The 16832-nt window shown below is 45.3% G+C and overlaps 1 protein-coding gene across 2 annotated transcripts in view; it reads left to right on the plus strand.

Moving 5' to 3' along the window:
- The first annotated feature begins 4394 nt into the window (after positions 1 to 4394).
- CORO1C (coronin 1C) overlaps positions 4395 to 16832 on the plus strand; it is a 75919-nt gene continuing 63481 nt past the window's right edge. The window contains exon 1 of one of the 2 annotated variants that reach the window (XM_034790580.1): positions 4395 to 4833. In XM_034790580.1, the coding sequence (XP_034646471.1) occupies positions 4575 to 4833 (259 nt within the window). In that variant the 5' untranslated portion in view covers positions 4395 to 4574. Of the gene's footprint in view, positions 4834 to 11315; positions 11442 to 16832 lie in introns of those variants that run through there. The other variant, XM_034790581.1, reaches the window with a different exon arrangement.

Genomic DNA, 16832 nt, shown 5'->3' on the forward strand with positions numbered 1-16832 from the left:
CATAAGGGCTAGACATGTAAACGTTCTTCTAAATGGCAGCTTAGCTTTGGCGTCAGAGTTCTGAGGCAAGGGGTGGGTTTCTGCAGCAAATTGCAAGGTCATGAAATCCCAGGATACACTGGGCCCGGTTTATGGTGATCAACCAGCTGATCTTGTTCTTTATGGAGCCTTTTCTGAGCCTGTCACTTGCCGTCTCTGACTGCCCAATGTGTGTTGCTGATTACACTGCGGGCGGAATGGGGGTGGCAGAGCCCCAGCCAGCATGTGTACACAGATCTCAAATTGCTAACCCCTCTGCTAATTGCTCCAGCTTTGGGAAGCTAGCTAGGTAAGCAAGTGGTCTGACAGCCGATGAGCAGCCTGGCCAATCTGTGCCAGCCTCAGCCCTCGCCTGGCATGTAGCATAGTCCCTAAAAGTAGTTCACTGCTGCCCTGTGCACTACAGTGAATTTTCCAACCATGTGGAGGCAAAGTCACTGCAATAACAATGTCCTTTTATGCATAGATTTAAAGGGGCAGCCACCGGCTCACGTCACAGGAGTCTGCCAGGTGCTTGATAAAGAACTCTTTGAAATAAAACGCTTGATGTGAAAGGGCCTCGACTGGGGACACTCGATGTTATGTCATAATGTCACTTGGCTTGTGACACATTGACCATAAGGCTTTAGGGCAATGGGGTTCGTCTTGCAGGGAGCTGCTTTTGCAAATTCAGCTGGAAACGTTTGTTTTGTGTAAACTTCCCGTCATCCCTAGGAAGCTGCAGATAACACTAGTCCTTCTTCCCTGATTTTAAAGCATCAAGCTGTATTCACCTTATTGTGCAGATCTGAAATCAGTTCTAGGGGTAATAAAACAACTGTGTAGATCTAGCCAATACATGGATATGTTATCTCCTGTTTATAGTAGGAAGAGATATAAAGCCCCACTTCCCAAGGAGCATCTGTTATTCTACTGGGAGCTCTATGGCTTTAGTACTTTTGAGAAATTGGGGACAGGAAAATGATAGGGCTTGCAAATGTTTTAGGGATGGAGCATGCATGGCTCGGTGGAAAACAGTCAGCACCATAGGCATGGCCCTTCGGATGGAGGTAACTGTCATGACAAAGGCAAATGCATATGAATCTGATGTCCTTACGTTGACAGGAAGCAGCCTGGCCTTAAGGCTTGTCACCCCACCACCTACTTTCTCCAAATATTGCTCCAAAAGTGAAGATGGGGTGGGAATGGGGGAGAGGGAGACCTGTTTAAATCCTCTGCTCAGGAGAGGGCTGGCAGCAGCTCCTGCACCTGAAGGGATGGTGACACAGTGTTGTTCAAAGGGTGTAGATGGAAAACACTGCTGCAGACCCTTTTGCAGCACTCCGCGTGTGAGCCCAAAGTAGGGCAGTTGTTTGTTTTGGGCAGCCTTGCTGTGGATGTAGGATGCTGGGTTTTGTCTCGCTGTGTGCTGATGCTGTTCCCCACAGTGGGGCTAGCTGGTGCAAGGGGCTGCATGATGATGATTTGGAGCCTTTCACTTCTAGGTCATTGGTTCGGATCTGGCTTGGGATGGCGGTGATGGGAAGTTAATACTTTTGATGGCTGCTGGGTGGCTTGTGTAAAGGGGGTGGGACAGCTCTGTTTCAGGTCCTAGTGGACAAGTGGCCATCTTGCAGAAGTCACTGGCACGAACTGGCCCTCTCATTGGCAGTTTCAGCTCAGAGGCCAAAGATTAAAAGGGACATGGAGAACTAGCTGTGCTCTCACTTCTAGAACTGATCCCTGCCGGTGAAGAGCAAGGCAGGTGGCCATGTGGAGGAAGCTTTCCCTGACCGATGCCTGATCTGGGGATAAGCTCAGGATTTCAGCCTCCAGACCTGTCAATCTGGCACCTTTCGCCAGCAATCAAATCATTTTTAAAAATTCCCCTGAACTTCCACTGTTAAATAAACATATCTTGGGGCCCTATTTCCAGACCACTTGTGCTTTGCATTTGGCCGACTTTCAGAGGCACCTCTACCCTGCTCTTCGGCTTAGCCTCCAACAGTAAATAGGCACAGACAAGGAGGACAGAACATATAAGTCTCAGCCTTGCCCAGCCATAGACTGAATATACCACGTCGGCAAGTAACTGTTGAGGGATATGGAGAGAGTTCTGTTTGCATAATGCACAGTTGCTCACACAGCTACGGAACTGATGTCTTTCTAGTGCCTTTTTTAATATTCCCACTTGCGATTCTGAGTGAGATACAAATAGAGAAGCTCGACACTTAGCACACCCTAAAAGGCAAAGAGCTGGGGAGAGCCTATGGGATGGAAATAGGTCATTGGTGGCATGCCATGTTCACCATTAGTGAAAATGTCAGGCATTTGGGACTGTATATAAATGGATTAGGACTCTTTAAAAATCTCTCCTTCCCCTCCCTCCTGCCTCATTCTCAGGAGAGCTTACAGGCACTTGTTTGGCAGAACTGTAATCTGGAGAGAGGAACTTTCTGCATGAAGGTTTGTTTAGCAATGCCCAAAACTTTAGTAAGGGTTTTTTGATAAGTTGTGTGTTTTTTAGTCTCTTAATGGAATCTGGTGTTGGGCTTCTCTGTTTATCTCTGGAATACTTTGATGACACAGTAATTCACTTAACAATAACATATTCCTGCAGATAACTCCAGCCAATCTGTCTCTGCCCTAAATACTTTGTGTACACAGTATCTTTCCCAAGTACGCTGCGATCCAGACCAAGGTCCCAGCATCAGTGTGCACTGCACACAGCTTCCAAGGAAGAAGCGTTGGGTAGAAGGGGGTTGTGACAGAGGCTCATGTTAAAGCACTAGAAAATGAACCAGGGGTGTGGACGTATATTTCCAAGATCTCTATAAAAGCCACAGAACAGTTGACAGAAGATGATCCAGCACAGATGAACTACAACAAATTATGTGACTGTAAATAACCATGAAAACAGCTGTGGGGATTGCAGCAAGATCAGCCACCAAAGGGAAACCGTAGGGAATCGCCAGAAATTACTATCCCAGTTGGGGAAAAGAGGGAGATTAACTGGAGGAGAACACAGATATAGAGCAAAGCCTGCATGTCAAGTGTTATGCACCAACAAAGTAGAAGCCAGTGGACTTTGGATGTAGTTGTGCCTGCTCAGGTAGGATAAGTCTGGGGAACGTCAAGTGTAATATCAATCCTGACCCCCTCCATCGTCAGGAGACGACATCCTGCCCTGCCACAGAGAACGGACTCCATCGTCCCAAAATGTGTTTTCCACCTCTAGCGTCTGTGATTCTGAATAATGCTGCATCCCATAACCTAGTAACGGAGGTTTCCAAGCTGCGTCCAGTCTCACTGAGGAGGTGGTGGTGAAAACTCTGGAGACTCAAAGTGGGGAGAGAGCTCAGTCTGTCAGTTTCAAAGCATTTGGATAAGTGATTAAAAACACTGAGCTGCTAGTGATGGAAGCCTCTACCTGGCGCCGCTCTGGATATTTACTTGATGACAAAGGTAAGATGAGAAGGAGAGACTCTCCTCTCTCCAGCAAAACCTCCAAGATGAAGTGCGAAGATTATGTTTTGCTGAGTAAGAAGCAAGTTGGCTATGAGGGCCTGGGACTCCAGACGGAGAGAGATGAGCCCAAGGGCACTGATTATGATGTGCATGTTTCCACCAAGAAGTTACAAATAAGAAGAGGAGTGTGTGAGAGAGGGACCCAGGGACTGATGGCAGAGGAGTCATGCTCTAAAAAGCGAACCGTGACCAAAGCAGGTGGGAAAGGTATGGAAGGTGAAGTCTCTTCAGAGGTGTTTGAAATGCAGTTTGGACAGCGGTGTTTGGGAGATGAGGCTGAAAGCAGGAAGGCGAACGCTGTTGTTTATAGGCTGGAGAAAGCTGAAATCAATATCTCCAGCCAAGAGGGAGAAATTCATCCATTTGTCCACATGGAACCTGAAGGGAGAAAGGAAATGACAGAATACAAGTTGCCTCTGATCCGGAGAAATGCCAGCCACCAGGAAAGTTACCAAGGGACAGAGCAGGCTGCAGCTGGAACGGTAAATACGATCAACGCTTTTCAAGGAACACTGAAGACGCAGATAAGCCGGTCGGACTCAGAAAGTAGCATAGAGAGCAGACAAGTTAACAAGCTGACACTGAACTCTCCCTCGGAGGAAAATAAACCCAGCGTCCAGAGCAGGTCAGATAGCAGGGAGCGAGAAGCCACGGTGATGGATTGTACATTGCAAAGCAAAGAGGCCAGAACAGTGCAATCTGCTTCACATACCTTTTGGGAAAGCAGCAATCCAGGTGGAAACTTAAGGCAGACAGTTAATTTTTCCTCTCCTACTGAAAGCTCTGCAGACCATTGCCCCAATGGTCAGACTGGTGAAAAGGTCTCAGCAATTTCAAATTGTGCTCTGATTGCCGGAGATTCGAGAGAGAATGACAGCCACGTCCTTCACCCTGAGAGTGGAGAAGACCTCAGAAGTGAGGCAGATTCAGTGGTATCCGATTCAAACAGCCACCAAAACTCCTCAAAAGCCCCTTCACCCAGGTTACAAACTGAAGGTTTGGCAGTGAGTTTCAGTGAGACTGTAACAATGTCAGAGGTGCTACAGAAACCACATGATAGGACTGCTTCTAGCAAAAACCAGCCGGAAGCTACATTTCCAGATAGTGCAACTAAAATCACCGGAGAAAGGATCCCAGGAGCGGGCCCAGCTCAGCAGGAGCCAAAGGGGGAGGAAAATCAAGAGGATGAAAAAGTGCTGAAAGTTGCAGATGTGAAGAAAACTTTCGAAAGGCAGAAGTCTGCAGAAGGCAAAGCATCAGCACCTCCGCACAGTACAGCCAGAAAAGGTGAGCCGTGGCAACTCTGCTGGGGGGCAGGATTTCGGAATACTTCTCTGTGTTTATAGCTTTGGATTGCAGTGCTCAGTTTAAAATAAACCCCAGGTGGTGGTTCCAGGCTGAGATAAGTCTGATGAAATGTGTTGGTGACTCCCTTCAAGAAATAGCTATCTGATTAATATTGAGCAACACATAGCGAACTGGGATCTAGCAAATCTCTGTAGTAAGGTAGAGTGAAAATCCCAAATTGTTTCAATGCAGAGTTTAGTAAAACTGCCACTTACAGTTAAGTTGTTTTGTGAAAAGGGGGCTTTACTATACAAAGGTTTCACTGAATAATAATACCTAGCTCTTATATAGTGCTTTTCATCAACTACATGCTCTTTGCTGCAGTTCTTTCACTCCCTTCCCCATGTTCACACTTGCTACTGTCTCTCTGGACCAATATTTTGATTAATTTACTCCTGTTGATATAAGATGCAGTTTTTCCCCTTAGGTTCTTTTACTCTTGTGGTGTGACTTGGCTGTATTACTCTCTTGAGGGGTAAGACTATACTAGCCTGAAGCTGTGCCAAGCTGTGGGCAAGCTTACATTGTTAAAATGAAACCAGTAAAACTGTAAAAACAGACCTGGGTCAGACAGACATCAAACTAAAAGTAAAGACGTATGTTTGTAGGTGTGTTGTAGACCTATGCTGCATAGTTCATATAACCAGATTACTGATGATCTGGTAGGTTATTGTACATTTTCCTATGGGGAAAAGTCACATTTTAAGACCCTGGAAATCTATGTTAACCTTGAATATTTTTCAATTAATAAATGTTTAATTTAAAAATCGGTCTGGATCTCCCTCGCCTTGCACATTATGTTGTCACTTAAAGGGTGGAAACCTGAATCAGAATGGGAACGAGGTGCAAAGCTGGGGAGAACAAGCTCATACTCTTGGGAAGTAATGGTTTAGTGTTTATAGCCACATCATGCCAGGTTCCAGCGAAAATATCAAACAAACAGTTGCAAAATGAAATGTGTATGCAACTGCTAAATATCAACAACTAGAAAGACTTGGGTTAAGTACACCAAGCATCCCTGATACTGATCCCTCTCAGGGCACTTGGGTTTAAAGACCCAATCCACCACTCCATGGGAGTTTTATCTGACTAAGGAGTATGGAGCATCTGGCTTTTAAATTCATTCCGAAATAATGTTTACATCAGCAAAGAGGCACGCAGCATTTTGGGGAACAGAAACTGCTGGTAGATGCAATAAGTTGTCTTACAGGAACACTAGTTTTAGCTATGGATATGGAATAGTGGCCCTCCATTGTGCCATATTCATGATCTAACTGTTCCAAAACCAAAAATAAACTCACAGAGGAATTAATGTTTAAAAGAAATGCACCCACCTGACCCAGGCAGGCCCTGGCTGATGGCAAGGATTTTGGCTGCATTCGTCTCCTTTTTCTGACTCTCTTGCAGCTTTTGTAATGGGACCTTTAACAGAAGTGAGTGAAAAGGGAGGAGATGACAAAAGAATTCAAAATAGGTTGAATAATCAGGATGTAGATTTCAAATGTGACAAATGTAACAAGAAATGCTACAGGAATAACACTGTTAAATCCACACATTACTGCTCATTTCCAAAAGCCTGCGTTTCAATGCAGAGCCTGGCTGAATTCTTTTTACTATTCAACACAAGAGGAAATTTTGGTCCCAAGTTATTCATTTCATAGATAGAATTCTGCTTTTTCTCCTCTTTCTCTCTTTTTTTTGGTTCTTCTTTCTGGCCTGCCTCTTTATAGTTAATCATCTGCTATGTCTGAGACAGGCAACAAAGAAAACCCCATCTGTTGCAATTAATTGCAGCTTTTTTATTTAGTGTCCTAACATTTTAATTAGGAATTAGGACTGAAACATTATAAAAAGGAAAAAGAAATCTTGAACAAACCACTACAATGGAGAAGGTGAAACAAAAATATACTGAATATATCTATATATCTCTCTCTATATATCTGTAGATAAATATTGTGTGTGTACATAACATAAAGCCTTTTTATATAATGTACTTGTAAGTGATTTGGAACAATAGTCTTTCATTAATAAATACCCTGAACACAATTACTAATACTCTGTTTATTGGTACTTTGCACTCTGCAGTACTTTCCATCCAAGCATTTCCCCTTACAAGCAATGCATTAATTATATTACTCCATTCACTGCAACAGACTGTCATAACACCCTTGTAAAGCAGGTCAGTATTATTATCCCCACTTTACACCTGGAAAACTAAGTCACAGAGATGTGAAGGGACATGCCCAAGGCCATGCAGCAGGGCTGTAGCAGAGCTGGGAATAAAACCCAGCACTCATGACTCCCAGTCCTGTGCTTTAGTCCACACATTCATCCTCCTTCCCTGTCCTGAAGGACACACACTATTGTGCATGCTCCTGAATCCCTTTTTTTTATCAGATCAGACTCTTATATTGCGCTAGTTATTATTATCGGCATTGCATAATTCTATAGCTCCCCTTTCTGGCCAAGAACTGAATGAATCATAAGGCCAAACAAAAGAGGTTTCTCTCTCACTGAACAAATGCTCAGCTAGGTCTGGGGAAGAGATCACCACAGGATAGTGTTTCATTGAGATGACCTTGGGCCAGGTCACTTATGGTTTGATTTTTTTCAGAAGTGTTGAGCACCATAGCCATTAGTGAAGGGTGGACCATATACCTTTCCATGCTTCAGTTTCTCCACCTGTAAAGCTGTGAGGCATAGCAAATGAATTACTTGTAAAGCACTTTGAGATATTCGCATGAACAAAATAGCATGATTATTGTGCTGGTAGAATAGCTATGTATTTGCAAGTTAGCTAAATTTAGCAACTGACATGGCTTTCAGAGTCAAGGGTTAGTGTGAGGATTGATGATTCGCTCTGCTCCCTTTCCGCAAAGAAATTACAGGATTTATCATTTGGAGCATGTGTGGGAGGCAAGGGGGGGGGGGGGAGATAAAACTGTGAACAGCTCAACTTGAAGGAATTCTATACATCTCTTTTGTCCCATGCCAGCATGTAAAGTTAAATTTCTAGTCATCCTGGTAGTGGTGAGATGATTTAGGAATATAAACTCTGTTGTGTAATCTTTTTAGCTACATTAATTTACTAATAAAACATAAACTTCACTGGGGGAAAATCAGCCTTTAATGTGATGTTTACAAATATTTTTGATATATTGTCAGGCTAATATTGATATGCTTTGTAATTGTAAGCAACACGCTAGTTAGAATAGTGATAGCCTACAAATAGTGAAGATGACTGTTCTGAAGGGAATTGAAGAATTTATATAATCTTATACTTATTTTTCTATACTTTGATGAAGACACTCTATAAAGATTTATGATGTCTCGGCATGTCTGCAGCCATACTAAGATCTAACCAGCTCATTGTCCTAGGTCAGAATTTGGGTGATATTTGGCCCTTTCCCATCTAGATGCTGGAGGAAATGGTGCTGAGGATTGATAGGTGTCTTCCTTCTAAGTCAGTACTGAGTGAATGTTCCAGCATGGTTTCAGGGGGAAACTGTGTTACAGTGTCTTTTGGTTGAAATGTAAAACAGGCCCTGTTAGTTGTGGTCATTGAAAATACCATGGCAGTTTTTGAAGAGACAAGGTGACCAAATTTCAGCTGGGTTCATTACATCCTCCTTATCTGAAATGTCCAACTGAAAACTACAGGGATGCAAAATTCTTATTCACTTCCTGTGCTACCTACCCTGTTGTGTAGTGTGCTATAAAAGTAGCTGTTATAGCCCAGTGATTGGCAAAGCAACTCAGGTGTATGTTTCCTAGCAGATTTATAGCAAGGGGACTGGCAGCCAAGATGCCCAGGTTCTAGACCCATCTCTACCGCTGACTCACTGTGTTTGTCCTTCACCAAGTCACGTGTATGTGGAAAATCTGAATCACAATTCAAGTCTGCTAAGATGAAAAAATTAGCTGTAATATTACTTAGGTAGTACTAAATTGCTTTTGTAGTGTTTCTTATTTTTGATGATAAAGGGATTTTTGTGGATGAGGGTGGAGGGGAAATGTGCTAGGCTGGATTTCAGAAGCAAGATTTTGCTCCCAAACTGTTAAGACACTGAAGGCAGCTCACAGCAGGGATGTACCCAATTTTAAACCTAATTTTTCAGTGGAGTAGCTACTGTATTAGCAATGTGGTGGTGTTTACAATGAGGGAGACCTTTCCACTTACTGAAGCTGTGGTTAAACTTTTGTCAGGTTTTATATATTTGTTTGTTTTGATTTGGAGCTACTGTATCCCCTGGGGTTTCTGCCAACTGTGACCCAGCCAAGCCAGCAGGAGTTGTGATAAATTCATCTCTGCTGAGACTCTCTTTGCGCGTCTTACACCTTTATCTGTCATGTACCATGTATATAATTTACAAATAAAACTCCTGGGGTCTGTAATATGTGGCATAAAATGGACCACTTTATTTTACAGTGTTCTTATCCCAGTGCATCAGTGAATTAGGACATTTTTCACCTTGAGTGACATTAATGAGAATTGGGTGGTCAGCCCTTCTGAAAATCAAATCACTTATTTAAGTGTCTAATTGTAAGCAGCCAAATTTGGTCAATATATTTCAATGATATAAGGAGCCCAAATTGGTCTTTTGTTTTGGAGGCATTCTGAGCAATGTAAACACCATAATTTGTTTACGCATAGTGCCTTGCAGTAACAGAAAAATAAAACCTTGGAAGTTATATTATGTTGGGAGCTCTGACATTTGTTGTTTTTCTGAACTGAAGTCAGTAGTGTTGATCTAGTAAATCTCTATTCTAGGCTATTTCATTGAACAACAGAGATAAAAGTTCTGTACCTAAGTGATGCCAACATTCAAAAAATGTGGATTTATTTTAAGGCCAGGAGGAGGAAATCTTTGGGTTTTAAGACAGCTGGCTTCCTTGTTTCTCACTACAAAGTGTTATCCAATAGTCATTTGGGATCTGTGAGCATCTCTCAGATCAGTTTATTTTGATTCGATTTGATAGAAAGCTACTTCCTCAGCCACCATATGAAGAATTTAAGATGCTTGCAACGTTGTATAGGGCAAAACCAAGTAGAATTACTAATGGAGTTAAATTTTCTTTTAATGTGGAATAAGTCAATTATTTTTATCTTTCCCTTTGCTGGGTGTGTGTGCTGGATTCTCTGCATTGGTCTGTCAGGTTTGGATAGTTACAAGCATGGGTCCAGTTATGTGGATTATTGCATGCAAACATGGCAGCAGCCAGAGATGGCATGGATGTCAGTGATGCACCTAAAAGTCAGAAGATGCCTGCAGGACTGGGGCCCAGGTTTCCCTTGAATGGTGATCCCATGCGTGTGTGTGTCCCTCCTTGGTGTGCAGTCATTGCTCTTATAGGCACACATCCATCGCTTCTGTGTGCGCACCTCCATTGCCGTGGGGTGTATGACCATCGGTCCCAGGTGCGCGTCCGTCCCTCCTTTGGGGTGCACATCCATTGCCGTGGGGTGTATGACCATCAGTACCAGGTGCGCGTCCGTCCCTCCTCTGGGGTGCATGTCCATGGCCATTGCTCCCGGGTGCACATCCATTGCCGTGGGGTGTATGACCATCAGTACCAGGTGCGCGTCCGTCCCTCCTCTGGGGTGCATGTCCATGGCCATTGCTCCCGGGTGCACATCCATTGCCGTGGGGTGTATGACCATCAGTACCAGGTGCGCGTCCGTCCCTCCGCTGGGGTGCATGTCCATGGCCATTGCTCCCGGGTGCACATCCATTGCTGTGGGGTGTATGACCATCAGTCCCAGGTTCGTGTCCGTCCCTCCTCTGGGGTGCATGTCCATGGCCATTGCTCCCGGGTGCACATCCATTGCCGTGGGGTGTATGACCATCGGTCCCAGGTGCGCGTCCATCGCCCTGGGGTGCGCGTCCCCCCCCCCAGGCTTTGTGTCTGTTGCTGTGGTGCACCTGCCAGGTACTATTTCTGTTGCTGTAGTGAGGGGCCCGGCCTTCAGCGCCAGAACCCCGCAGGCGGGCACGGACACTGGGGGCACGGCGGGCAGGGCCCTGCACCCCGGGGCGGGAGGGCGGCGGTTGGGCACAGCCAGGCGGGGCCGGGGGTGGGGCAGCGGGGGCGGAGTCTGTGAGGGGGTGGCCTGTCAGCAGGGCCGGCTACCCCCGCGCCGGGTGAGGGCCGCGGCCCCTCCTGGCAGGGCAGAGGGGGCCGGTTGGGCTGGGGCGGGGGGCTCCCTGAGGCGATGGGAGGCCCTGAGCGGGGGAGGGGTTGCTGCCTGGCTCCGCCCCGCTGGTGGGGGTGAGGGTGGGGCAGCAGCCTTCCCTGCTCCCGCACTGTGGCCGCCCCGCGCTGCGATTGGCCGTCCGGGCTGCCACTCTGTGTCTCTCCGGGCCTGGGGGGCGGGGCCTAGTGCGTGCGGAAAGGGGCGTGTCCGGGGGCGGGGCCTGTGTCGGCGCTGCCCTCCACGCCGTGGTCAGTCGGAGTCGGGCGGCGGCAGGAGGCGGCTCCGCTGGGCTGAGGAGCGGACGGAGCGCGGGATCGTGGTGCGCGGCCGGTGGGCGGGCGGGCGCTGTGCGGTGAGTGGGGCGCGTTGCTGCGGGTAGCTGGGTGGGGAAGAGGGAGCTGGGTGCGGGGAGAGCAGCGTGGGGTGGGCGCTGCGTGTAGCTGGGTGGGGAGGAGGTGCGGGCTGGGACAGAGGGAGCCGGGTGCCGGCCGGCCTTGGGGGGACAGAGGGAGCCGGGTGCCGGCCGGCCTTGGGGGGACAGAGGGGGCCGGGGGCCGGCCGGGGGGGGACAGAGGGAGCCGGGTGCCGGCCGGGGGGGGGACAGAGGGGGCTGGGGGCCGGCCGGGGGGGAAGAGGGAGTTGGGTGGGGAAAAGGGAGCTGGGTGCAGGGTGCCGGGTGTGGGAGGTGACTGGGGAAGAGAGATCTGGGGGCGGGAGCCGGGTGGAGAAGAAGGAGCTGGGTGCGGGGTGGGACAGAGGGAGTTGGGGGCCGGCCGCGGGGGAAGAGGGAGTTGGGTGGGGAAAAGGGAGCTGGGTGCAGGGTGCCGGGTGTGGGAGGTGGCTGGGAAGAGAGATCTGGGGGTGGGAGCCGGGTGGGGAGGAGGGGGCTGGGTGCGGGGGGTGGGAGCCGGGTGGGGAGGAGGGGGCTGGGTGCGGGTGCTGGGTACCGGGTGGGGAGGAGGGGGCTGGGTGTGGGTGCTGGGTGGGGAGGAGGGGTGCTGGGTACCGGGTGGGGAGGAGGGGGCTGGGTGAGAAGGTGAAGGCTTGGGGGAACGTTAGGGCTGCATAGGGGCTGGTGGGGTGATCGCTGGCTGCAGGGGCTGGGGAAGCTGGATGGGTTTGATGGGGTGGGCTAGGAGCCAGAGGCATGTAAGGGTTTGGTATTTAAACAGGTTGCAATTGTGGGCGGGCTGGGGATGGAGCTGTCTGTGTGTATGTGGATTGGGGGCTTTAGGAGCATTCACTCTACTGTGATGGGTGAGGAGACTGATACTGTATGTGCTGAGGCAAAGCATGTCTTCCACCAGGGTTAGCTTGTATGTATTATAAGGACAAAGCTGGGAATGGCTACTAGCAGGGACAAACAAGGGGATGTAGGTTCTCTGCTGACCAAGGGAAACAAAGGGAGGTTTTTGGAGACTGAACTCTGATAAATGAGATGCTTAATATTTGCTGCTGAAATTGAATGAGATCTTTCTGTGTGAATTCCTCACTGCAGGCCAGGCTAGTCTCGCTGTGATTATTGAAGATCTTTCCATATTTAAAGGTGGGATGCTGTCACAGCTAGGTGGCCCTGCGGAGATTCTGAATAGGGGAGATTTCTGAAAAGTGTCAGTGAGCTTTTAAACATCTCATTGAACACACAGCAGAATCCTCCTCCCCAGGAGAGATGCAATAAAATATTACTTAAAATTAATTCACAATGAAGGCTTTGTATAGATAAGTGAGACTTGGCAGGTTGATTTCTGACTTTCCTCATGGAGGAGAGAAGGAAAATGAGTGTCTCTTTAAGAAAGAAAGGACTATGAGGTGCAAATTCATAAACTCCTAGAGTCCAAGGCCAGAAGGGACTATTGTGATCTAGTTGGAGTTGTATAAGGCAGGCTGTAGAACTTGCCCAAAATAATTCCTAAGCATATCTTTTAGAAAAAACATCCAATCTTGATTTAAAAAATTGGACACACGATCCTGGCCCCTCTTGGTAGAAAGTCCAGCCTTTTTTTCCCCTGTACATCTTTCACACATGACTTTGGCATTGCAGTTTGCTCATGATGATGCATTCTGAGCCATACATACATTAGGCTTAAGGGGTGACATAATATATGTTAGTATGTGAGAAGAAATCTGATTCTTTTGTTCTTCAAATTGTTGACTGTGTACAAGCGGAGGTATTAGTCAACTCCACATAATGTGTATGTCACCCTGTGGAAGGCTCTTTTGTTGCTGCTGTGTAATGTCATAGAGGGAGAGAGATGATCAAGTGTAGGACATTTTCCTTAAGCTTATGTTGTATTGTGTTGGTGTAGTAGATGTCAATGCCATATTGATGCCTATTCTAAATCCTCTTGAAAGCCAAGGAAAGCACAAAACTTATGTGAAGAGTGTCCCTTGGGTGTGATTCCCTTACTAAAAGGTACTTTCTGTCAATGCTGCCAAGTGAAAGATTGGAATTAAAGGGGTGTCAATTGTTGGCCCCAATTTCTACTTTATTAAAAAAAAGCTTCTACAAAATTAAAGCTCAATAGAAATATTTCCCATAAATCAAAATACAATAGCTACAATTTTTAAACAAAAACATTCCATTGTAGTGTTTCAACTGCAGACAATGCAGTATTGTGACAGTGCATGAGAAACTCATAACAAAATTGACTAGAAGCTGGCTGGAAACAAAAGTAAAAATGATTGGTGCACTCATTGTTCAAAACAATTGATGTACATTAGTGGTTGGATATTTTGTATTATTAATCTAAAGTCTCAATCCTGGAAATGCATACATGAGTAAAGCTATTGGAACTATGCATGCGGGTTTGCATAATCAGGCCTAAGATATTAGCAACATATAAGAGAACTTGTTTTTTGAAAACTATTAACTGATGCAGCCCATTTACTAATGCCAGTCCTTGCTTAGCCTTTGGATGGGTTATAGATAAACTATTTGAAGTTAACCTCTATTTACCTACACATGTAGAGAAGAGCATGATGGTAGAAGCCATGTGTGCACATTGGAGGTTGGGGAAAGCTGTGTGAATGACACAGTGCATGCCATAGAAATGAAATATGCCCATATGTAATAGGGATGTGTGGCTAGAGAAAATGGCAAATACCTTAGGGGGTGTATGAAAGTGGATTTTAACAGCAAGCTTTGAAATGCTTTCATGCACTGAAGAGAAAATCAGGTTGCTATACGCTCCGCTGACACATCTTGTTACAGCTAATATTCATGTTTGCTAAAGGTTGTGTGCACACCACAGAGGTAAAAGATCAAGTACTGTTGTGACAAAGCCAAAGCACGTTTATTTTTTGTGGATTTGCAATAGCTACAGTAAGACCCAGCAACCCGTAATAGGCATATGGGAGTATGTGCCTTGTGTTTGTTTTTGATATCACTCTTCATAATGGTAAATTTTTAATGGTCATTTGTAGCCTTGCACACAGATTGCTTTAATCAGCATTTGTGTCTCTTTTTTATGTACTGTGTTGGGATTACTCTGTCTTCTAGTGAGCTGCCTTTTCAAACATCATTGGGTTTTTCAAGTTAAATCTTCATGCTTATTGCATCTGTCACTTCTGGGATTCACTCCAAGCACGAGGCAGAGAATCCGTGTAATAGCAATGAAATGGAATGCTCGAAAGAATAAAATATCTGCTTTCCTCAGTGATATAGCACAGAGAAGTATGAAGGATATATACACTTAACAATCAGTTAACTTAAAGATTTTAATGGCGACTTCATAAAATGTCCCATTTAAGCACAACCTTGCGTTTTAGTTGCAAGAGCATGTAAGTGACTGTTTTCAATTTCACTGTTGCCTTGGTAGAATAAAATGAGTTTGGGTGCTGGCTTCCTATTTTGAGGACATGAGCAAAACACTTCCTGGCCTGAGTTTTCTGCTTGATGAGGTCATCAATGCACCACTCCCAGGGTTAAGAATGTCGTTTCATGCAACCTCACAAGCACATTCTTCTGATTTTTAAATATATGTTTTTGTATATTTAGGCTTCACATTTGTTATGAATATTTCAGTGCCTCCTTAAGGATGTAGTGGAACAGTAAGTCACTGAGGGATTGAAGTGCCCTAGTTTAAAATCTTTAAGTGTATATGAACAAAATTTTAATGTACTGTTTCTCCTGAACTCCCTATCGCCCTCTTGCGCTTCCCCCCGCCCCAAAAAAAAAAAAAAAAAAAACAGCTTGAACCCACTTGCCTTGTGGTGACTGACTATTGAGTCAGGCTGGTTAGAAACTGCTTGTTTAAAATCCACAACCACATCAACTGTTTCAAGAATCAGAATGTCAACTGCTCCAGGCTGGTGAAATGTGAACTGATATTTCTTTGTAGTGCTATAATTGATAAAGGGCAAGTGATGCTGAAGTTATCAGGATTAGCTCTTGATCGCAGAACTAAGATAGTACAGACTTAGGTTAACTGCAGTGACTCAGGCTGGCTGCTTTTCGAAAGTTGGTTATTCTAGGCGCATTTAGCATGCCATTAGGTAGTTCCTGTCTGTTCTCTGACCAATCTGAATCCCCTTTAGGATGAGTTCAATTCATCCCATGCTCGCATTGAAAAACTAAAATAAAAACATTTTAAACTTTGTTAAAATTGTTTTAATTTTAGTCCTTGACTTTTGATCTGCTTTGATCAGTGATGCTCATGAAAGGTGTCTGCCTCACAGGTACAGCAGTGACAGGTCCAAGGTGCCTCACCATTGTCTCAGAACTCTGTTCTAGAGGGCTCACCTGGGCAGCTGTATCTTTAGTCTTGGAGATTGCTAAAAGGGGGCTAGTTCTGGTTTATGAGAAGTTCATAACGATCCAGTAGGAAATATACTGAGACCATCCAACTCCTTTCATATTGGCCACTGAACAGATGGCAGATAGTAGTCTCTCCTGGTCATTATTGACCAGTGACCCAGATGTGAGAGGCTCTGTAAAGCTCTGCTTACTTTTTAGAGCATCAGCAGTTGTTAGTAGGTGTGGTTTGTTACTTACAAAATGTATATATACTATATATAAGTAATGAAGCAATGCAAAGTGACTAGAATCTATGCAGGATCTCTGCATGCAATAGTGATGTGATGTACAATGGTGTTTGCTGAATCTTTGACATAGATGTCCTTTATCCAAGATGTTAATTCGTCATTGAAGTTAAAGGGTGAAGGTGTTAACAAAACAAAAATGTAAACAATGACTAAAAAGCCCTTCTTGACTTCTGGGGTGTCACTAGTCTTCAGTCTTCCAAGATAGACAAGGCCTTAATTTCTAATATTAAAAATAAGCAGAAAAAAACTTTAAAAATGAGCTGTGAATCCCTCCCTCCGCCCCCCATTTTGACTGCTGTTAATGCATCCAAAAAAATAAAAGGCAAGAGACAGCACAAGCTTGAATTTGTAAGGTTAAATCTGCAGTTTAAAGGAAGGGCCAACAAGGAAAGGAATGAGAATTTCAAGGCATCATATCCCAAGGTTGAGTTGCCTGAGTTTATTTTGGGGTGGCGGGATATCTGGAAGGAAGGAAGAATCCTTTTTAATTGCACTTTTTTGGACTGTCTTAATTCTACAGTTGGAATAATTGGTCTGTAGTTCAAGAACTACAAATTCTGTTTCTCGTCCAGATTATAATATCTTTTTAAAACTATGCACACTATCTTTGCAATGGATTGATGTAATGGTTCTGTAGGAGGCATTCTGGTGTGTGGTGAAAGGCTCCATCTGGTCTGAACATAGCTGGAAGTCCCTGTGA

The sequence above is a fragment of the Trachemys scripta genome, chromosome 15 (genome assembly GCF_013100865.1).
Source record: "Trachemys scripta elegans isolate TJP31775 chromosome 15, CAS_Tse_1.0, whole genome shotgun sequence".
NCBI classification, from domain to species: Eukaryota; Metazoa; Chordata; order Testudines; family Emydidae; genus Trachemys; species Trachemys scripta.